At 45.8% G+C, this 22,870-nt stretch overlaps 1 protein-coding gene across 1 annotated transcript in view; it reads right to left on the reverse strand.

The window, feature by feature from the left end:
- CRYBG1 (crystallin beta-gamma domain containing 1) overlaps positions 1-22,870 on the reverse strand; it is a 204,323-nt gene that overhangs the window by 36,560 nt on the left and 144,893 nt on the right. Inside the window, exons 3-4 of the mRNA XM_082732060.1 lie at positions 9,878-11,484; positions 3,134-5,459 (exon numbers count right to left, since the gene is read on the reverse strand). Of these exons, the coding sequence (XP_082588186.1) occupies positions 3,134-5,459; positions 9,878-11,484 (3,933 nt within the window). The remainder of the gene's footprint in view (positions 1-3,133; positions 5,460-9,877; positions 11,485-22,870) is intronic.

Below are 22,870 nucleotides of genomic sequence, written 5' to 3' on the forward strand. Positions count from 1 at the left end.
TAAAGCTCTCTCTGAGTCCACACTGTTAAATTAAGAGCAGTTTTTCTCCTCTAGCTAAATGTGCTATTTCAATTTCTCCTCATCTATTTGTTTGTTTGTTTTTAGAGAGACAGGGAGGGAGGGAGGAGGAGAGAGAGAGAGAGCAGGGGGAGGGGCAGAGGAGGAGGGAGAATTTTTTTTTTTTTTTAAGATTTTATGTATTTATTTGACAGAGATCACAAGTAGGCAGAGAGGCAGGCAGAGAGAGAGGAGAAGCAGGCTCCCTGCTGAGCAGAGAGCCCGATGCGGGGTTCGATTCCAGGACCCTGAGATCATGACCTGAGCTGAAGGCAGAGGTTTTAACCCACTGAGCCACCCAGGCGCCCCAGGAGGGAGATTCTTAAGCAGGTTCCACATCCAGCTAGGAGCCTGATGCATGGCCTCATCCCACAACCTGACCCCAAATCAAGAGTCAGACAAACAACTGGGCCAGCAAGGAGCTCCTCAGTTTTTCCTCATTTTCCAACAATCTAGAAAATTCAAGGCCCAAGAGTCAGACCTATGTTTTACATCAGTGCACAGAATAAGAATTCAGCTAAGAAATTATAATTCAGGGGCACCTGGGTGGCTCAGTTGGTTAAGCAACTGCCTTCAGCTCAGGTCATGATCCTGGAAGTCATGATCCTGGAGTCTTGGGATCGAGCCCTGCATTGGGCTCCCTCCTCAACAGAGTCTGCTTCTCCCTCTGACCCTCCCCCTTCTCATGTTCTCTCTCTCTCAAATAAATAAAATCTTTAAAAAAATAAATTATAATTCAATCTCTGTATAATATCAAATACAGAGAAATTATAAGTATTAATCATGTATCTAGAAGGAGCTACATCAATGTTATGTGTTCATACATACACCTTATCTGAATCTATAAATATTGTCTTCTATCAACTTACCATCATATCACAAGTATTAGTCTAAATAAAAAGGAGCTTGTGGTATGTATCACAATGTATATTGCACATAGTTTCCTTAATCCTCCCTTTTTGAAGGACAAAATAGGTTTCTCTATGGTTCCAAAACTAATCATTTTCAAGAACATCTGACAAGACCAGTAAAACCAGAAATACATTACATAATAATAATAATAGTAATTATACATGAAAAAATATACAATACAGACTACTTTCAATGCTGACCAGGATGCTTATTCTTAGGACTGCTTTTAACCTGATCACTCTTGCACTAGGCCATAGTAGAGTATACCAAAGACCACAGGAAGGCCTCAGTAGAACACTATTAAAAATCAAAATGGCATCTACTTATTTATTTAAGTGAAATAAGCTGAAGAAAAGGCCAGAAATTTAAAACAAAATTCACATTAAGTCAATAAAGACAGAATGGTCATAGAGTAAACAAAGCCCAAGACCTATGGAAAAACAAAAAATGAAATTTTTTAACCATAAAAACACTTAGATAAAGTATGAAAATACTTTTTTTCTTCTTTTTACTCCATTTGGTTTGATTTTTCAAGAGATTCCATAGGGAAGCTGTATATTCTGTTGTTAGACTCATCAAACTGCTATGAGATAAGAGAAGTGATCTAAGAATGAGTAAAAAGAGAAAAGAAGGCTGTAATGAATGGAAAGTAGGCCCGTGGAAATATTCTGTGCTTAAGAGAAATACCTAAAAATCTTCTGATTTCTGAGTGCTACAGGCTGATTCAGGTTTGTTTGTTTACCACAGTGGTTCTCAAAGTGCGGTTCTGGGGCCCTTGGAAGATCCCCAAAACCTTTCAGGAAGTCAAGGAGGTCAAAACTCTTCTCATACAAAGAGAGTCTTTTCCCTTTTCAGTCTCTTTCTTTCACAGGAGTACAGCGGAATGTTCCAGAGAGCCCAGGATGTGTGATGACACCACCATTCTGATGGTTAACAGAAGGTGTCCTTGTGTGTTCTCAGGCTTTACATTTTTTTTACTGTTAGTTTCTATTATAATCAGTGCCAGCAGGCATAACTCATGTGAACAAAAGCTCTTTGGGGACCTCAATAATCTTTAAATATAAAGATGTCCTGAGACCCAAAAGTTTGAACATTTTTGAAAAGGGGGATCTGAACTTCCTCTGGACATCTAACCATACATTTCAAAAGATCTTCCAAAATGGTATTCTATGCTAGGCTTGAGCCAAAGCCCACACAACAAATGGAAACACGCTACAGTACCCATTCAAATGAAGAAGAGGGCACGGTATCTTCTGGCAGATTATACTGTGAGACAAGATGGTCTACACTGGCCAGACAGCCTAGTTCACAGCATGGGCAATAGGAATACAGAGGCCCACTCCTGTTTCAGGGCCAGCAGAGCTATGCTCTAGAACTTATACTCTGCCTGGTTCATACATCATCCTTCCTCCCCTTGAGCATCATGCTTGGTAACAGAAAGACACACAATTCATACCAAAAACTCAGTAGAGAAAACAACTCCTGGTATTCGGATGAAAGAGGATGGAGAAATCATAGCTGCTCCTCAAAGTTATATTTTGCTGCCCTCTCTACAATATTAAAGGAAAGAGCCAATGTAGACCAAAATTCTTTGCCCCAAAAGCTTGGTAGGAAAACAGTTTCCCTGATGAAACTTCCAAGTAAAGAGAAATGATTTCCTGAATTACATGGGATAATCATCTAATGTTACTTATAGAAAGAAAGTGTGAATCTTAACGTCAAAAGAGAAGGGTTAGGAGTAAGATTTCTTGGTGGGGCTTTTCTGAATAAATGAAGCAGCTTTACAGACCTTCAAAATTCTAAGCAGAGCACTGAGCATTTTTACTCAGAACTAGGTAAGAAAAAACAACTCGTCTGTCTCTGAACTGTCAAGGTACCTAACCTACACCTTTCAGAATACAACATATAAATTCATAAGCCTTAAAATATGTATAGCTTGTTTTCCCTGCTAGAGCACTAATGCCTTGAAGACAGAAATTTTAGTACCTTTCTTCTTAGCCGCTTCCAATCCTTTATATACATTGTAGGTTTTCATGGGATCAACGAGCAGAAAACTATCATTCACATGCACAACTGCTTAAAAGAGCATGAGTTGCTCATCACCTCTCTCTCTCCCCTCATTTTATAAATACCCCCATAAATGGTAAAATACGTTGCTACTTACGGTCGTATCTGATAAGGACATGGCAGAAAAAGACACGTTGGGGTCAAACCGGCTGGATTTGAAAAGACCCATGAAGTCTGCGTCGCTATTTCCATAGTTGGGCAAGTTGGGCTTAAGCACGCTTCCGCCACGATTAGCCTTTTCTGGATCATCACTGTTCTTCAGTTTAGAAAATTCAGAAAGCTGGGTTTCTGGCAAGTGTGGGTTGCTTCGTGAACCCAGGTCTTCTTTGGTTTCCTCTTTGGGCAGGTATCTCTCCATGGAGCTTGTGCTTTTCAAGCCCGAAGGAGCCGCATCTGTGGCATCGAAATTGAAGACCTTTCCGTTGCTGGGGGGAAGGTTTGGCTGCTCTCGGTCTGCACCGCAGGGGGGGGCCCCCTCCACCCTGGGCGGTAACGCGGAAGCCCGAGAAAGAGAAGTGTTGTGAGGAGTGCCGAAAGACGTGGTCATGGTACTGACTGACGTCACAGAGGGAGAAAAGATCTTGTCTTGCGGTGAAGTAGGCAGCAGGCTGGAGAAGAGTGCGCTCTTCTCTAGCCTCGATCTCTTAATTCCGCCATTGGGGACATCTTTGTTCTCTTTGTCGTTTGTCTCCGGAGCCGTGGAAGGGTCGTCTTTCCCGTTTGTGTACAGGGACTTGAAGAGGATACTCTGCTCGGTAGATGTGCGTTTGGGCCTCAGGTTGGGTTTTGTGTAAAGGTTCTGCATCAGATGTAAAGCCGGTGACATTTCTGGCTGGCTTTCCTTCTTCTTCCCCAGACCAAAGGTAAACACGTTGGGATCCAACACTTTTTCTAAATTGTCCTCATGAATCGGAGGCATGACAAAGGGAGGAGCAGGCGAGTTGGGCACCCTGGCCTTCTTTTTCTTCTGAGGCACACAGACGGTGCTGTCCATGTTCTTGATAATTTCAGTGAATTTTTCCATATCTGATGAAGAATCAAATACACTATCATCACTACCCACAGACACGTTCAGAAGACTGGCAGGGCTGGCCTGGCCATTCACAACATTTTGATCTGGTCTTTGGGGAGTTTCTAGAGGGTTTCTGCTCCCAGGGGAGTCAGTCTTCGGGGGTTTTCGGTCACCCTGACTTTGAGCCTGGATAGGCTCAGTTTTCTCTGATTCTGGCGGCATGACTTGTGGGCCAGATTTTGCTGCTTGTTCCTCTTTGCAATGAATGTGTTCGGGAGACGTGCTCTGGCCGCCCAGCCCTTCTGCTTTCTGGGGAGCACAGCTTGCAACAGAAACCACTTCAAGGTCATCATTGTGACAGCTTGGCAGCTGTGCTTCTCTAACTTCGGAGCTCTCTGAGATGACCTGGGAGCCCACATCCTGGGTGCTCTCCACGGGGAGCACGAAGGACCGGACCTGGACCAGCACCTTCGATGGACGCTCGGTTCCCACAGCTTCCGGGCTGTGCTCTGCGCACGGAGCAGGGTTTGCGGCCCCTCCTCCTCCTCCTCCCCCTGCAAGTCTGGAGGGCAGCACTCTCTCCTCATTCTTATGTGACACAGGCAGAACACATCCGTGATGGTTTTCTGACACTTCTACATGGGTCCTTGGAACGTTGCTTCCGGGAGCTTGAACACATGCGTCTCCGGGTGCGGGCTGTGAGCGAGAAGGCCCGTTAGATGACTCAGCTGGGGGCTGTGAGTCAGAAAATGTATCCTGTGGCTTTGGTCTGGCTGTTGGAGGGGAATCTTTGGTATCAAGAACAGCGGGAATGTCCTGTGCCAGATCAGTCATATTTTCGAGGGCAAGCCTTTTGCTGTCTGCAGCCGTTGAGTCACCCTCTCCTAAGGGCTTGTGGTCCGTGGCAGGAATCAGGGCAGTACCCACCACTTTGGAAGGGCAGCCTGCATCTATCTGCACTTCTGCTCTATCACCGTGGGTAAGCGGAGCACCGAGAGCTTGACCCTCGGTAGGCTCGCCCTCCGTCCCTCCCACACTGGGGCTCCCAGCGGCTGGTGGGATCTCCTCCTCCGTAACTTTGGGTTCTGGCGAGCTCTCCTTTGCCAGCATACCATTCTGGTGACTGTTTACTGTGCCTTTCTTTTCAGATTGCTCCATCTCTTTGGCTTTTTTGGCTAAATTCAACTTCGCCCTCCCGACGAAGGTCTTATTACAGGCAGGAGAGTTCCTTGTGCTTCGAATGTCAGCATATTTTGGGCTACTGGTGGCCCGTTTGTTTTCGAACAAGGAGATCTTGTTGGCAGTGTTTCCTTTATGAACTGGCTGGCTAAATGGATTATGTTCATTTCCCAAACTGTCAGGATTCTTGGGAGTTTTAAGATTTAGTTCCACATGTTTGGGCTTGGCCGGGCTGCAAAAATAGAGCAGTGAGATAAAGTTATTGACCTAGTTTTAAAAAGTGAACATACCAATTCATTACAAAATGCTTATTACTATGAAAAGCCAACAGCCTTCTGTTAAGTAACATTTGGGGTTTTTTTTTTATGAGACTATTTAAAAACCATCTTAAATACACTTTCAACTGTTTTTAGTGAATGTTTCGCTTCCGTATGATAGATGAGAAAATTATATAGCCAAGAAAATCGAGAGATGGGATGTTAGCAAACTTACCAAGTCCCTAATTAAGTGAATACAGTGCTCAGCCACTAGAATTAGAAGACATCTTAGGGCTTGAAGAACATTAGACTGAATTTTTATATTTAATGTACTCCCTTATTTCAAATATGTAAATGATCTCCCCAAACATCAATTGTGTATTTTTATAATTTTAAATATTATTTCAAAGGGCTAGATTTAAAAAATATTTATCTGTTATTTACCTCTTTGGGTATTTCATCCCCTTCATCTTCCTTTATGTAACTTTACTCTGATTATGTAAGTGTCTTCACTACAGAACATTTGGAAAATATAAAAATGAAGAATCACTCATACTCCTATGACTCAGATAATCTCCCTGTTAATAGTTTAGTAAAATTCAGTTTTCTTGTGTGCATAGTAAAGTCCTTTAAACAGAAGAGGAATTATTCTGTTCACAGAGTTTTGGATCTTGTCTTTAAAAAAAAAAAAAAGATTACTTAATCTTATATGTCACATTTTTCATAGTTTCAAGTTACTAAAATTTGAAGTTTTTTCATAATGTCTACATGAAATTTTCATCATATAGATGGACCATAATTTACTTAACAGTTGCTCAATTGTTGGTTTTGTCACCTTTTGGGGGGCAAAAGGAGTTTCCCCTCACTCTAGAGAGAAACTCTAATGTTTCTGGGTTATTACTCCCAGTGGAAATCATAAATCTTTGAATATATGTACTGTTCTCTTTCTGAGAAACAAAATGTTCTCTGTATGACGTTCACCAGGCCTGGTCCTTACACTGATTATCTATGTGAGCTTGGTCAGGTTAACTCACTGGACTCGCTACCTTCTCTGCCTAGAAAAACAATGTAGATCGTTTAGAATAGAGCTGGTCCCCTCCCCACCGCCCACCTTCCCCAAGGAATGGCTGAAGCAATTCTGGGGATTCTCTTCAGCTGCAGTGGAGACAATAGAGACAGAGGCTTGGATCTGGGGCCAGCCACCCTCCTTTAAAGCAGAAGCACTTCTAGTTCTCTGTTTCATATATCACTTTTATATAAGCCTTCCCAGAAGAATGGGCTCCACGGCTAAACACACAAGAAAATGTCTAAACCATAGGCCTAGTGGTTTCTGAAATGAAGAGATAATAACCACTAACAATCACGGACTGACACACGCTTGACAAACACTGCGCTTGCCTAATGTACTACTTTATATGTTCTCGTTTAAAAGGAGGAAGCTGAAGCCTAGAAAAGGCAGGTAATTTGCCAGAAGTCATATACCCAGTGAGTGACAGGGCCAGGGTTTGAAATCAGGTGTCCTGGTTTCAGAGGCTATGCTCCTGACTGCTCCTGTGTCCCCAGACCTCAGTGACCAATTCTGGTCCTTTCCAGCTTTACCTATTCAAGAAGTCAATGAATTAGCAGGAGATCTGTAAGATGAAGCAATCAGACTTTGGAGGCCACCTTGATAATGAAAAGGAGAGCCACACAGAAATCTCATGCTGCCGCCAGCATGAGATTCATTGACCGTCAAGAAAGAGGAGCCTTTTGAAGGAACAGGCAATATGACTTTGGGTGAGACACCTTTCTCTTCTGGATAAAATGAGTAGACTGAAAAGACTTGAGAAGTCCTTCCCAAACACGGCATTAGGAATTTCGATTTTTACTTTTTTTTTGGAATTTGATTTAAATACTTAATTTAATATACTCTCATGAATTTTTCTTAGGCATTGCTTTCCCCAACATTTCCATAAGATAGATAGGCTCCACCATGGTGAGCCCATAGCTTAAATTTAAAAGGAAAATTAATTTACATGCACTACCTTGAAGATTAATTTCTAAAACCAGTGGAGTAGAAATGGAGAGCTTACAAGTACCATCAGCCAATGAAGGATGTTCATGTACCAGTAAATACACCTTTTAAAAATTCTCACTAATCAGCTCAAGAAACAAACATCAAAGTGTATCTTGCGATGTAAATGGAAAACACCAAAGGTTAGCCAATAACCTACCTTAAGGACAGGAAACACATCTGCACATTAAAGATTTACACCAAGATCAAAATATATTTTACAACCAAACTTTCTGTGCTATTAAGTTCTGCTACCAAGAGTCACTACAATTAACCTAGCTCAAACTGATTAAAAGGAAGGCTTCTATAATTCATGTTTAATACCTTTATTATAATTTGAGAGGGGAAAATAATCTGGTGTCTAAAAAGCCATGGCTAGGAGAGGAAAATTCTCCTTATTCTAAACATACCATTGTTAAAAATCTCAACATTCAATCCTTGGTACAGAACTGAAGGCGTAATTTTTCTAACAGCATCAAGAAACTCTCTGCTATATAGTCCTTTTTCAGGGACTATAACCTAAGTTTAACTAAAACATCAGGTGCAAATTATTTTTAAAAAGTCATCTGATAGCATTTTTTCTTGAAATATAATCAGAGGGGGAAAAAGCTGGGAAAAAAATCCATCAAACAGAAAAAAGCTAGAAGGAACTGATTTCCCACTTCAGGAGCTGGCCAATTCACCAAGCGCGAGGGCCTGTGGAAAACACAATTACGCCAAATGCCTTGCAAAGGGAAAATTTTAGGTAGGAAATAATCGGCACAGAGAAGAAGACATTTGATTTAGTTCTTGGGCCCAAAACGGCACATGAAGAGTTTCATTATAAGAATCGCTTCCCAGGTTTGTTTACCCTCCTCCTTGCAACATTTCTGGTTTTGCCACTGGCACACTCCGCTTGGAAGGCAGGGAAGGCGTCCTCTCAATGCTCCACAGCAACGTTTCTCTAAGCTCACACTCGAGGCCTGAATGTTCAGTCACACTGGCCTTCTTCAAATAATGGGCATCATTCACTCTGGTTTCTTCTCTGACACTGCCGTTGCAGAATAAATAGGTGACTTTATCAAAGGTCTCCAGGTTGGCAACTGGGGCGGTAGTTCACATTACTCATTAAGCAGGTTCTTCCTCCAGTATTTACCAGACCTCCTACTCTAAAGGTTACTTACCCAAGAACTCAAATGGGATGAAATCATCCGGTTTAAGAATCAAAATGCTGGGAAAATACTGGCTCTTTTAATAAATGCACAAATGTAGGAAAAACTCGGGCAGTTTCCATAGTCCTTTTGTACAGGCGCTAGCTGGGAGGTGGGGGAATGAGAGCATGGGAAGGGGAGAGGATCTTGAGTTTTCCAGAGAGCCCTCCCTATACCATGCTCCTATACACACCGCATTCAGCATCAAGGCAGAAGCCCAGCTCCAAAAAGCCAACAGCGATTTCTCCTGCTTTGCACTTCCCCAGACTTTACAGCTGATCACCCACTCAGGAGTTCCCTCAGCCATCATCACCTCAGACAGTTCTTTCTCTTCCTTTTGCAAGCCAGAGTGGGCCATAAACTTCTCAAGGGCAATATACTGAGTCATAGTCTGAGTTTTTCCGCATAGTTCCTGGCACAACACCATGCACAGAAGTCACTCAGTAAATATTTGGGGGAAAAAAAAATCAGTGAATTTAACAGCAGGTAGTTAGTCTGTTGCTGAGCTTGATTCTTCCAATGTTCTTTCATCAAACAAAGTTCCCCAGGAAGCACACTGCTCTCTCTTCATTTCTGTAACTAAAGAATTCCTCTTCAACCTGGGGGCAAACAAGTCACTAACCTCCCAAACATTCGAAGGCAGGAAATTAGAAAACAATCTTTAAGTTGGCCTAAGTTCCAGAAAAAGTTCTGTGAATTCTCTGACTCACCCATGTCAAAGTTACTACTGGGTCAAGACTGAAATTAAGCGGTTTTGCTCCATATTTTCAAATTCACTGCATAGGTGTTTCCAGAATGCCCTACCCAGGAATGCTGGTGTTTTTAAGTTTTAAATAAAGGATTAGCTCAAGTCAGGCCAGTCGGTCCTCTTTCAGTGGCTGATGTAAACACTGAGCCTCAAGAGATTGTTACATTCATTCAACTTAAACATTCTATCAGAACAGCAATTCACGAGGCGGCGAGGCTCCCGAAGTGTCATCTCCGGCTGCGCTAACCAGACCTTCCCTACCTCCGTTTCAACACTGAGGGGGAACTCTGTGCACAGTTAGTTCTGCCACAGATGCAAAGACCCCGGAGCCCCCCAGAAACACCACCCAGAACGTCTGCCGACACCCACAGCGCGCCCGGGCCCCGGTCCGCGGCTACTTACAGGGTCACTTTAGTGGTCACCGTCGACCTGCCCACCCCGAAGTGGTGCCTGGGCTTCAAGCCGTCCGCGTCCGAACCACCGGCCGATCTGCCCGGCTCTTTGCTTCGACTTCCTTCTCCCCGGCTGTCGAAGTGGTTGGGGAACGGGCCCCTCTTGTGCTCGGGCTTGATCTCCGGCAGCAGCGAGCTGCTCTTGACGGTGAGCTCGCGGGGGATGACCCGGGCCGCCTCCTCCCCGTTGTCCCCCGCGACGCCCTTGGCGGCGGGATCCGGCGCTGGCGCCCTCTTCGGGGGGGACTCCTTGGCGGGAGCTCGAGGGCCGCCGGCCGGCGAGGTGGGCGCGGCCTCGGGGACGCGGCTCTTGCCCCTCCTCTTGGTGGGGGACGAGGCGGGCGGCGGCGGCTTGCCCCGCTCGGACTCCCCGCGGAGCGGCCCCCTGGGCCCGGGGCTGGACTTGGACTCGGCGCCCGCTGCGGAGGCAACGCCCCCGTCGGGGGCCGCCCGCGGAGATTTCACTTTCTTTTCCGCGGAGCCGTTCTCCGTGGCCGCGTTTGGCGCCACCTCGTAGTCGAACACCGCGTCGTCCCTGCCCGCGCTGTCCGGCAGCGCCGTGTCCGGCCCGGGGGAGTCGGTGGACTTCTGCGACCTTCTCCGCCTGCCGGACCTGCGGCCGCCCGACCTCTTCTCCATGTCGTCAGAATCGCCGCAATCTTCTGGCCCCGGAGGAATCGCGCCCGGCTCGTCCCCCTGGGCCGCCTCAGTCTTGCTCAAGTAGATGTCCAAAGTTAACACGGTGGCGGGGTGGGCGCCGGGCCCGCACTGTCGCCCTCGGGGCCCCGCTTGGCCGTCTGCCTGCGCCGCGTCCGAAGAGTTCCCCTCGCGCTCGGCCGGAGGGTCCCCTGGCAGAGCCGACGCGTCCTCGGAGGGCAGGCTGTCCGCGTCTTGGGGCTCCAGAGAATCTGCCCCGGCGCACACACGGGGGGCTCTGTCAGAGGCCTCGTCTAGCCCCCCCGCGGGCCGCTCCCCGGTGGGCGACCTCGGCTCAGCCCTCGCGCCCTGGGCTGTCTCCTGCTCGCAGCCAGCGCCGGGTGCAGCGTCCTCCCCCGGACTGCCGGCCAGCGTCTCTGCGCTGCCTTGCCCCGAGGAATTCTCAAGTGAGGAATGCAGCTGCTTGGCAGCGGTGGTGGCACCTGGGAAAGACTCTCCCTCTGCCTCCAGAGGTTCTAATTGGAGTGAATCACGTTCATGGCACTGCTGCACAGCCGCCGCCGCTGCGCGACTGCTCGTGCAAGGTGACAGCTCGGCGTCAGGGGGGGCCGCCTGCACGCGGGTCTCGGGGAGCTCCTCCGACTCTCGGGGCTGCTCCTGCGGGGAACCCTCCTCGCACGTGTCTTTCTGCTTGGGTTGGCCTCCCTGAGGTTTACTCTTATTCTCTCTTTCCGGGGGTCTGTTAGAGGTTACATCTTTGGGAGACACTGATTTGGCACTGGAGCTGGTGGGACTCTCTAACCCGTTTCTGCTGGTCCTTCTCCTTCCAGCCGTGAACAGATTGCCAAGCTTCCCCAAAACTGGCTTCCTTTTGTTTTCTTCTGGAGGTTGTGCTCTGGACTGAAAAACAAAAAGGGTTGGGGGAAAGAAACTGTGAGAATCTGGTTTTTCCCTTCCTTAGTAAGAGCACTGCAGACCTACAAGCCAAAACGGTAGCAACCCAGTCTAACTGAAAATCAGGGAGTGTGTTTTTGTTACATTTATTCCAACAAAATAGTTATATTTTCACATTTTTCTTAAGCCCCATCTATATTAGGCGCTATTTGGAATAACATTTTCTTTAACTCTTGTGTTTTAAAGGAAAATCCAGAAGGTCCCAATAATCATATATACAAAATCAACAATTCCCAGGTCTATCCAACTTTTGCTTTTTACCTTCTTCCTCAATAAAGATGAATTTCAAAACAGTCATGTGTGACTACAAGGCAGCAGTAAACAAACTAAAATATCTTAAAGGTTTTATTTAATTGAGAGAAAGAGGGCATGAGTAGGAGGGGCAGAGAAGGGCCGAGGGAGAGGAACAAGAAGACTCCCCGCTGAGCAGGGAGTGGGGGAACCCCTCCCCGCCCGCCCACCCTGGGCTGATCCCAGGACCCCAGCTCACCACCTGGGCCCAAGTCAGATGCTCAAACGGCTGAGCCACGCAGGCGCCCCTAAAGTACCGTAAAGAAAAGGTTTTTTTGTTGTGGTTTTAAAACACCGCCCTTTGTTTTTGTAGGAAGAAAGGAAAAGTAGGAAGTTCTAGCTAGCACTCTTCTCTAGAACAGAAAGAAGCCACCTGGGTATAACACAACTGCAAATGGAAAACTCCAGAAAACCAGGATTGGAGAGACCCGGGGCGGGCGGGTGGCCACACCTGTGGCCCGGGAGGGCCGGGCCCGCACTCCTCCAATGGGAGAAGCTCGCGGGCTTTCAAACGTTTGCCTGCTGATCCTCCTCCGGCGGTCCTGCCGCTCTGCGGCTCATCCGACTGGCCGTGCGCCCGCGGGGAGTTCCCAGCAGTGCAAATACCGGGAGCGCCTGCAAGAAGGAGGGCGAAGGTGGAGGGCGACCACGTGCGTACAACCGCCTCCTGGGTTCGGGAGGCGCAGAGCGACGGAAGCACACCTGGCTCTGCCCACGCCGACCTCAGCCGGCGGCCCGTCCCTCCCCGGCCCGCAGGGCTTCAGACGCGAGCCCTGGAAGCCGACCCACCCGCGGGAAGCGATCTGGGCCGCCCGCGTCGTTCCGCTCGGGTTCCGGGAAGGGGAAAAACGCGCACCGCTTGCATAGCCTGGAGCCAAACGGCCGGCACCTGGGGCCCGCGCCAGAAGCGGGGGCCGCTCGGAGCTTGTCAATAAAAGCAAACCCGCGGGGTTTGCGGGTGCGGGAAGGGGTAGGTGAGGGCCGGGGGCTGGCGGGAAGAGGAGGGAGCAGTCCCAGGTGAGGCTGGGAGCTTCGGCCCCTCGCCCGGCCTCGGAGCCTAAGGGAGGGCGGCGTGCTCAGGGCAACGAACCCACTGCAACCAGGACCACGCGTGGGGCTACAGTAACTTAAGAATCACCTCTTCCACTTAAAACCTAGGAGCTAGCTTGAGCACCCCGCCCCGCTACCTTTCCTGGAAAGCGAACACTCAGAGCAGTTTTTATAATATTGACTGTTTACGGAGAGATTCCTAAATCACTGTACAAAGCAGCTCCATTTCCTTTGAGTTTTATGCCCCCTTGGACTTTGGAACTGGTGGGAAATAGGAAGGGCTGTAAGATAAACCTGGAAATTAACATGGTCTCACTAGCATTTATTGAGACCGCCCCGGCCGGCTGTGGAACATGTAATTCTGCAACAGCCTAGCTCCCACGGCAGAGATGAAGGGGGTGGGGGGATGGGGGGGGACAATAAAGTCAGGATCAAACCCAGTTCCTCAACTCCACCACGGGGACTCCTTTCAGAGGATAGGGAGATGCAGAGGGCACCCCTGAGACAGAGCCAGCCCGGAGGAAGAGATGCAGGCCATACGCCCCCAGAATTGGCTCCTGAGGAAGTTCTCATGAATTGCATTTACTGACAAGCCCTGAGTGATTCTTTTGGTTTGAGAAGCACCTGGCAGGAACTTTTGAACTAGCGAGCTGCAGCATGAGATGGGCCCGCGTGGCAGCCATTAGAAACTTAAAAAAAAAAATTTTTTTTTTTTTTTATTTGAGAGGGACAGAGATAGCAGAGAGGAGAGCACAAGACGGAAGAGGGGGAGAAGCAGACTCCCCGCTGAGCAAGGAGCCCTATGCGGGACTCAATCCCAGGACCCTGGGATCAGGACCTGAGCCATAGGCAGGGGCTCAGCAGACTGAGCCACTCAGGGGCTGGCCACTGGGAACTTTTGTGACTGAACTGATATGATTCAGCTAACCAGGTTTTGATTAATAATTTAATCCTACAGTGGTTATATAAATAATACAGGAAAAATAAACATTCCAACTACCTAAGGAATATATTTGGATTCTGACTCTAAGTCAAAGGTATAACATGATTTTTAAACATAGTTCACGCTTACTGAGCCCCATCTTAAGTGCTAGACATTTGCAAAGAGATTTACATAGAATCCATCTACTCATCCTAACAACCCTTGAGGTAGGTATTCTTATTAGGCCCATTTGCCAAGGTTTCTTAACCCTGTCCAAGGTTCCACAGCCAGTGGTCTTTCTTACTTATTTTTTTAAAGATTTTTTAAAAAAATTATTTATTTGGGAGAGACACAGAGATAGCAAGAGAAAGCACAAGTGGGGAGGAAAGAGAGAAGTGGGCCCCACATGGGGGTCTTGATCCCAGGACCCCCGGGATCATGACCTGAGCTGAAGGTGGACACTGAGCTGACTGAGCTACCCAGGTGCCCAACCAGTGGGCTTTCTAACTCTGCCTTTAGAGCATTGTCTCTGTTGCCTGGTCAGGCCTTCAAACATATTCTAAAGAGGTACCCAGGAAACAAGGTTTGAGTTTGTTGGCTCACTTTTAGTCTGTGTGAAAGGAAAACCATTAAGGGTATGTATTATTCTGTCCTGCCAATCATGTTGCAATCCATTTTTTCCCATGGGGTTGAAAGGTGCCTGGTCAGCAGTCCTCTCTGCTCAGTGGAGGCGTTTTTTCATTTTTGGCTATAGCTACTTTTTACAAAACCGGTTGCTCTTTCTAACTCGGCCTCATCAACTACTTGCCTCCTCCTCCCCTCAGAAGGACAGCCAGCTTCCCACCTGCCAGGTTGCTGCTTAATGTCCTGAACTGCCTAGAACTACTGTAGAGCTTTGTCTGTTTATACATGAATGTTCACAGCAGCTTCACTGTCAAAAACTGGAAACAGCTTAAATGCCCATCAATGGTGGATGGTGAAACAAATTGTGTTACAGCTAAACAAATTGTGGTATATCCATACAACAGAACACTACTCAATAAAGGACCGAACTTCTGAAGCATGTAATGACACAGATAAATCTGAAAAATGTAATGCTAAGAAGAAGCCAGACTCAAAGGTTACATACTGTGTGGTTCCATCCATGTGCTATCTAGACAATGCAAATCTAATACATAATCACAGAAAGTAGATCAGTGGTTGCCTGAGGGCAGGGAGCGGGGGAGGGGTGCAGTGTGACTGGAAAGAGGTACAAAGGAACTTGGGGGGGGGGTGACGATGTTCTATATCTTAATTGTGATAATTACACACATGTACAAATCTTTCAAAATTCATCAAACTATACTTAAATTGGATATGGCTTCTTATATATGTTATATCTTTTTTTTTTTTTTTTTTTTGACAGAGATCACAAGTAGGCAGAGAGGCAGGCAGAGAGAGGGAGAAGCAGACTCCCCACTGAGCAGAAAACCCGATGCGGGGCTTGATCCCAGGACCCTGGGATCATGACCTGAGCCGACGGCAGAGGCTTTAACCCACTGAGCCACCCAGGTGTTCTATATATGTTATATCTTAATAAAGTTGGTTTCAATATAAAACTTTCTCATGACAGAACTAGAGGGTATTATGCTTAGTGAAATAAGTCAATCAGAGAAAGACAACTAGAATATGATCTCCCTGATATGAGGAAGTTGAGAGGCAACATGGGGGGTTTGGGGGATTGGAAAAGAATAAATGAAACAAGATGGGATCAGGAGGTAGAGAAACCATAAGAGACTCTTAATCTCACAAAACAAACTGAGGGTTGCTGGGGGAAGGGGGTAGGGAAAGGGTGGTGGGGTTAGGTACATTGGGGAAGGTATGTGCTATGAAGTGTGTAAACCTGGTGATTCACAGACCTATACCCCTGGGGCTAATAATATATGTTAATTTAAAAAATTAAAAATTAAAAAAAACTTTCTCATAAGAAACTATCCATTTGACTCAGGTGCCTCTTTCAGAGTTCCTAGTCAATGGGAGCCTCGAGTCATTTTAAGAGCGAGGCCCTCATTTACAGGGCCTGGGAGACCGGTCCCAGGGCATCTCCCGCATCTCCGGCCTATCTCTACGCAAGGTACTCTGAGCAGAGTTCAGGATGCACTGTTCATCCAAAGTGAAGTTCACAGTGGTGTCTTTGAGAAACACCCCTTCTTCAAACAGGACCTACGGTTTTGGTTTTTGATGTTGTTGTTGTTGTTGTTGTTTCAGCCAGGGATTTTTCTTTCCAGTGTTCATGGAGGAAGAATGAGCATGGCAGATGGAAGATGAAAAACTAGACGGCTTGAGAGTTGCCCAGAGTGTAGGGACCTTGTTAAGTAGGAGCCTTCGCACCTGGAGTGCTAGAGGCAGGATGGGACCCAGCACGGACCGCTCAACTTCCACCATAATCTGTCAGGCAGGGGAGTGTTTTGGAAGAGGCCATGAGGGCCAATCGGCCTTTTTCCTGCTCTCCTAGACTCCTCCCCAGGCTCTCCTCCCTGCTGGGTCAGGGTCCTGAGGGTTCTTGGGCCAGGTGTTCACGGACTACAGCAGAGTCCTGCAACCCCAAGACCGCCTTTGCAGAGAGCTCTTTCCCGCGTACTCTCGGCGCACCTTATTTAAGGCAGCCGGCCCATCTCACTGCTCTGTAGAGATGGTCCATGGCTTGCGGACTTGGACTTGTTTCAGAGTGCTCTTGTAGGCTAATATGAAATGTGGCTTGTTGAGGCGGGGCATGTGTAAGCACCGAGGACGAGCCTGCATGCCACCGGTGAGCAGACAACCCCCACCCCCAAAAACCACTCACAGCACTGGCTGCAGAGCTGGGCGTGATTCCCACCCTTGCGCCCCAGCGCCTGCTATCAGCAGCGGCCCCTTAGTGAAAGTCGCCTTGGACTTACATGAAACTTCAGAGATCTCTGCAATCTTCTCAACTGGGGTAGGGGGTAGGGAGGAGAAGTCCAGGAAATACAGGATAAATTGTTAATATACTACAGATTGTTAACTACAAAAATGTCTGGACATATAAGCAAAATTGTGTGCTTATCCCCTCTCCTGCTCACCGCACCCCACACGGCCAGATTTGCCTATTGGAGTGGTTGCTTTATTTTTTTTTTTAAGATTTTATTTATTTATTTGATAGAGAGAAATCACAAGTAGTCGGAGAGGCAGGCAGAGAGAGAGAGAGAGGGAAGCAGGCTCCCTGCTGAGCAGAGAGCCCGATGCAGGACTCGATCCCAGGACCCTGAGATCATGACCTGAGCGGAAGGCAGCGGCTTAACCCACTGAGCCACCCCGGCGCCCTGGAGTCGTTGCTTTAAATTTATAAGTAATTTATCTGAAATCAGGTTTGGAGGTTGAAGATAAATATGTTGAGCATATTATATGAAAATGTAATAAACATACTGTTTAAAAAAACAAGATCTTCACATGTTTCCCACCTTTTCGTTGCTGCGTGGAATAAAAGCTCCTTAAGAGCAGGAAGAATGTCCTGTCTGCTTTCCCAGCACTTAGCACAGGGGCTTCGAGTTAGGGGTGGACATGAAGTATTTGCTGCCACTGAATTAGCAACAGCCCCAATGCTCTTGGAGATAAGCAGAAACAGGATTAGGTCTACACAAAACCAAAACGGAATGGAAAAATCTTTTGCGCAAGACTTAGCGTGGTCAAGACTTTGCAGCTCTCTTCTGCCCATGGGAGGCTGTGGTTGGGCACGGGAGCTGCCAGCTCGCAAACTCCCACTTCTTCAGGGTTCCTGCTGGCTCCGGGCCCAAAGCTGACTTGAGAAAGCAGGTCAAGATCTTTTCACATGTATTCATGGGCCCCTCCTATTAAAGAGGGCTCATTGATGTGCAAAAGTTACTCTTTTTCTGCCACACTTGTGATTCCCTAAACACTCACTTCCATTTCTTAAAAAAAGAAAAAGAGCCTTAAATTAAAGTAGCTCCTTCAGTTCAGCCATGATGAGGAATGAGTCTGGTGCACATCACTGTAAATGATAGGATGGCATGTTCCTTTGAGAACACCTTAGGTTCTCAACATAGGAGTTTATGTGTTTGCATTGGGGGGAGCTATTTTTTCTGCACAGGTTTAAAAAAAAAAATCATTTTAGTTGTTTGCCTTTAAAAATATAGGGATTTAAGCTACTCCAACTTTCAAAAACCCTTCAGTAGGCTCCACACCCAACGCGAAGCTTGAACTCAGGGACTGAGATCAAGAGTCACACACTCCACCCACTGAGCCAGCCAGGTGCACCGCCCTTCAATTTTAAAAAGTAAAAGCAAGGGTTAGAAAATACCACTCGATAAACTGGAAATACTTTCAAAATATGTGACAATGAAAGAATAAAGATGGAGAGTGGGGAAGGGAAAGGGGAGAAAAAAGGGAGAAAGAGTCAAAGTCGGAGGGACAGTCTGATGTGGAGAGTTGGGAGGCAGGAAAGAGAAACACACAATAAGCAAGAAAGACTGTCATGAGGAGATGTTACCCTTTTCTTAACAACTTCCCAGGATGTTCACGCGAAAGACTTTCAGGATGAAAATTAAAATCACTTTTAAAATTAAAATTAAATTTAAATTTAAATTAAATTAAAATCATTTTGCCCCGGGTATGTGTGCAGCTCTCTCCCAGCCCCAGCAGCTCAGACAGAGGGAGGCACATTTAAGGACGGATCTAGAGAAGGATTTCCTGGTAGTACAGACCTCGGTCGGAACAGGCATGTCAAATTACCTACTCTCTTCTTTCTCGTTCCATTTTGTGTTTTTCTTTTCAGTATTGTTTATGCTAATAAATACGGCCCACTCCAAATACGCACGTGCCCCCACACACAAATAGACGAAATGTCAAAGAAGAAATGTTCACATAAATAAACTTTGACCTATCGAGCACTCAAACTTTTTATTTTAACTTTTTAAACAAATATTTTTCTTTTATGTGTTTATCTCATTCCCTCCTTCAGAGTATACTAAATATAATGAACTACCTCTTAATGGTTCTGGAGCCAGAACTATGGACCTCGGTGCTTCCACTTGTGCTGTTGAAATGCTTTCTTCCAGGGTTGGTACAATGAGTGAAGACTAAGGGTTTGCACTAAATGACAGAGAGACTGTAACACATTTAGTAACAAGCAGGCCTTTTGCCAAAAGACATGTGAAATTACTGTATTCAACCATTTTTAAAAATTTTTAAAAATTATTTATCTGAGGGAAAGAGAGAGAGAGAGAGAGAGCGTGATAGGGGAGAAGGTCAGAGGGAGACGCAGACTCCCCGTGGAGCTGGAAACCCGATGCGGGACTTGATTCCGGGACTCCAGAATCATGACCTGAGCCAAAGGCAGTTGCTTAACCAACAGAGCCACCCAGGAGCCCTGTATTCAACCATTTTGATCTACAGTACGATTTCATTTGGGGCAACCACTAATACTTTAAACATTAGGCCTTCAGAGCCTCTCTCTGCTGTCACCACTCCCCCGTCTCTCAGGAGGGAGGCTTACTTGCCCTGCAGTTTCCAGTTTTTGTCAGCATTCCCAACACTGGGAATTCAGGTGATACGTGCTTCTCTACTTTCCACCACAATAGGTTGGGTCTTTTTTCCTTTCTTTTCATTTTTCTTTTCTTTTCTTTCCTTTCCTTTTTAAGATTTATTTATTTCTCTGAGAGAGCGAGAATGCACACACAAGTTGAGGGGAGGGACAGAGGGAGATGGAGAGAGAGAGAGGCTCAAGCAGACTCCCTACAGAGCATGGAGCCTGACTCAGGCAGGGCTTGATCTTTAGACCCTGACATCATGACCTGAGCCAAAATCATGAGCTGGACACTCAACTGACTGAGCCACCCAGGTGTCTCTATTTGCTTTTTTTCTAATGCTTCAAGCCACACAACAATCACATCCTGTTGTATAAAATCATGGGTATACTACTGGGTCAATGAAGTAACAGCCTGGCTTGCTCTAACTTTCGTTTAACAGTGCCCTGAAACAGAGGCATTATAGAATATGAAAGGCACCATATTCATTACTATGCAATGTTAAATGTTCATTATTCCAAAAGTATTTTTTTGCTCCTCCAAAGGGTTTAACAAAAAAGAGAAGAGTTTCTTTTGAAAAGTAGACTCCCAGTTCCAGTTAAGAACTGACCTTAGGACATTCAGTATTGGACAGAAGCAGAGCGATGCCTAATTGTTCAAAGCCACAGATACTGGAACAATCAGAAAGGAAGATAAAATCATAGAATGTTTAAATTGTGAGATCATTTAAGTCATTTATTCCACTCATCATTATTGAGAGTCTGTTTTGTATCAGAATTGTCTCCTTATCTTAAAGAAGCATACCATATCTCAGAGTCTAAGTAATATTCCTAAGACACAAGTCAGGCTTTCTCAAAATTTCAGTGATTTTTCCCATTTGAGGTTATCACATATCACAGAAAAATAAGATTTTATTTCCTGGAATAATTTATATACCATTTTTATGAAAGTCTGACTGCATCCAGACAGTAGATTATGCCTCTGGGACATGCTTAGTTCTAGGCTTTGCAATACAAAAATGGACATGATAGAGGCAATAGCAGATAAGCTCTCCCTTATTAGGGGGTGCTGCCTTTAGAATGAGGGACTCTGTACACAGTGGATATTTTTGTTTGCTCATCCTTCCTCACACCTCTGTGCCCCACGTCCTTGGCCACCATGGAATATAGAAACCGACTGACTCCCTTACTCTTTGGCTTTGGTTTGGTTCAGCCAGTGGAAGGCACTCATGGAAAATCAACGCGGGGACTGGGGTGAAGTCAGGTGTTTCCTACCCACCCCCTCTCCTCCTCCTCGTGCTCTGGGGTGGGTATGGACAGACTTGACCATGGCTTCCATCTGGCAGCCATACCTCTCTGCAGTTCCCAGTGACTGATTCTTCCTCTATCCCCTGCAGGCTTAGGATGGGACGGAAGGGTCTCAGCTGGTTGATTCCCCATCCTTCGCTTGGGGTAGAGCCAGCTTCTGTGGGGCAGGATAAATTTTGAGAGATTTCTTTAAGAAAAAGGACCCCAAGTTCTGGATTACAGATTTAGGGACAGGATTTTGAAAGAGGGCGGGTGAGCAAAGAACTGGGAAGCTTAAGCTTCTTTCGTTTCTCTTGGTTTCCTTAACACCTTTCCCACCATTTGTAAATAGTCCCTTACTGTTTTCCTCAGTTCCCCCCAGGTGCTGTGTTCCCTGGGCTGGCATCCTCGCTGACACTGTGAGTCTAGTTATGGGTAACAAGTAACTCACAGTGTTTCTCTATGTGTAAATTGAACAGAGTTTGACGAACTGTTTCTTTTTCTCCCAAAGGTGAAGCCAACTATCACACTGGATTAATGTGTTTCCTAGTAGATATATTTAATCCTAATTTGGTGATTTTTTTTCCCTATGCATAATGGGTAACTAAGAAGAGACTGAAGAATTTTAATCTTATAGGACTGTATTTCTTACCATGTCCTGGACAGTATGTGTCTCTCAATGAGCACAATCAAATCACCAACTAGTTAGTTCCTAACTGGAGGGAAGAAGCTTAGCCGGACTGGAAAATGGAAGTATGCTCATTGTGAAGTAAGTCAAATTAGTTCCTTTTTTATTGATCCGGAACCAAAAAAACATGTTCTTTGTGCCATTTAAAAGGATGACTTGCCCAATTCCTCGTCGAAGATCAAGAATAAGGACTTCAGCATAGAAAACAGTTTGGTGGTTACCAGAAGAGAAGGAGTGAGGGCGAGTTAACTGGGTGAAAAGTCACAACTGTATGGTGTCGTGCAGTCACTAGAGTTTGCAGTAACTACAGTTACGGTGGCAGTCACTTTGTAGTGCATACAAATTGGGAATTATAACATACACCTGAAACTTACACAGTATATATTAATTATACCTCAGTTAAAAAAAGTAAGTCCTTTAAATACTAGAAAACTATCATTGGGTCTCAGTATCTAAGTATTCAAATCCTAAGAAATCACCTCCAGTTGGGTAATCCATATATAAAGGACATGATGAAGGAGATGGGGAATAAATTGGGAAGAAGGAGGGGAAGCAGCCCTGGAGAGGTCTGCTGCAGCATGCCTGGCTTCCCTCACCAGCTAGCAGTCAAGTGCACTATAAGGTGACAGAGGCCAGGAAGAGAGAAGGAACTTGGTGGTGGCAGATCTATCAAGAATGAAGTCTCAAAAAACAAAAAAACAAAACAAAACAAAAACAAACAAACAAAAAAAAGGATGAAGTCTCACCAAACCGGCACTGTGAAATCTAGGTTCTCACTTAGACTTCTAGGGATCTTGAAGCTTGAGGATATTTCAACCACATTGAGAAGTATGGCAGAAAATAATGGACTTATTTCTAGAAAATGGAACAATCCTTATCTTTCCAATTAATATAAATTTCTGCCAAATTTCTGTTTTCCATAATTTCTAGGGAGAATTATTGACTTCCTGGTAATGCATTCCAAACTAAGAAGTAGAGTGCATGCTTTTACGAAAAGAACTCAGGAATATTACTATATGAGGATCAAATCATTTGTCCTCTCAAAAAATTCCTTATCTGTCATACAGGATAATGGAGAAATTCGCCCCAAATGATATACATGAACTTGCTGTGAAAAGCACAAAGTGTCCTAAGACAGCGCTGGCTGGCAGAATTGATGGTCTGCTACTTTGCTGATGTTTCATGGCCCAAGTTTATATTATAGAAACTATGTAAATAATAAGGTTACTTTACGATTCTCAGTCGGTGAGGTGGAGATGAGAACAGGCCGGTCAGATGCAGTTTTGATAAGAGTGCCTCTGCAGAACGTGGCATGTCATTCATTGCTTCTGAGTGCTTACCTCTGATGGGTCATGACCAGAATAAAGGAAACAAACAGAAGTCTACGCTTCCTTTTTTAAAGCTCCCCCTCCAAAACCCCCCGCAGATCATAATGTGTAGAAGAAGATACACAGGTAGGTAGGGTGGACACCATTGGGTCAAGCTATGTAAAATAGAAACTCACTTTCTACAAACTTATTCTCCTTTCTTTTCCTTCATAGCACTCAGCATGGCT

This window comes from Mustela nivalis, assembly GCF_964662115.1.
Source record: "Mustela nivalis genome assembly, chromosome: 5".
NCBI lineage: Eukaryota > Metazoa > Chordata > Mammalia > Carnivora > Mustelidae > Mustela > Mustela nivalis.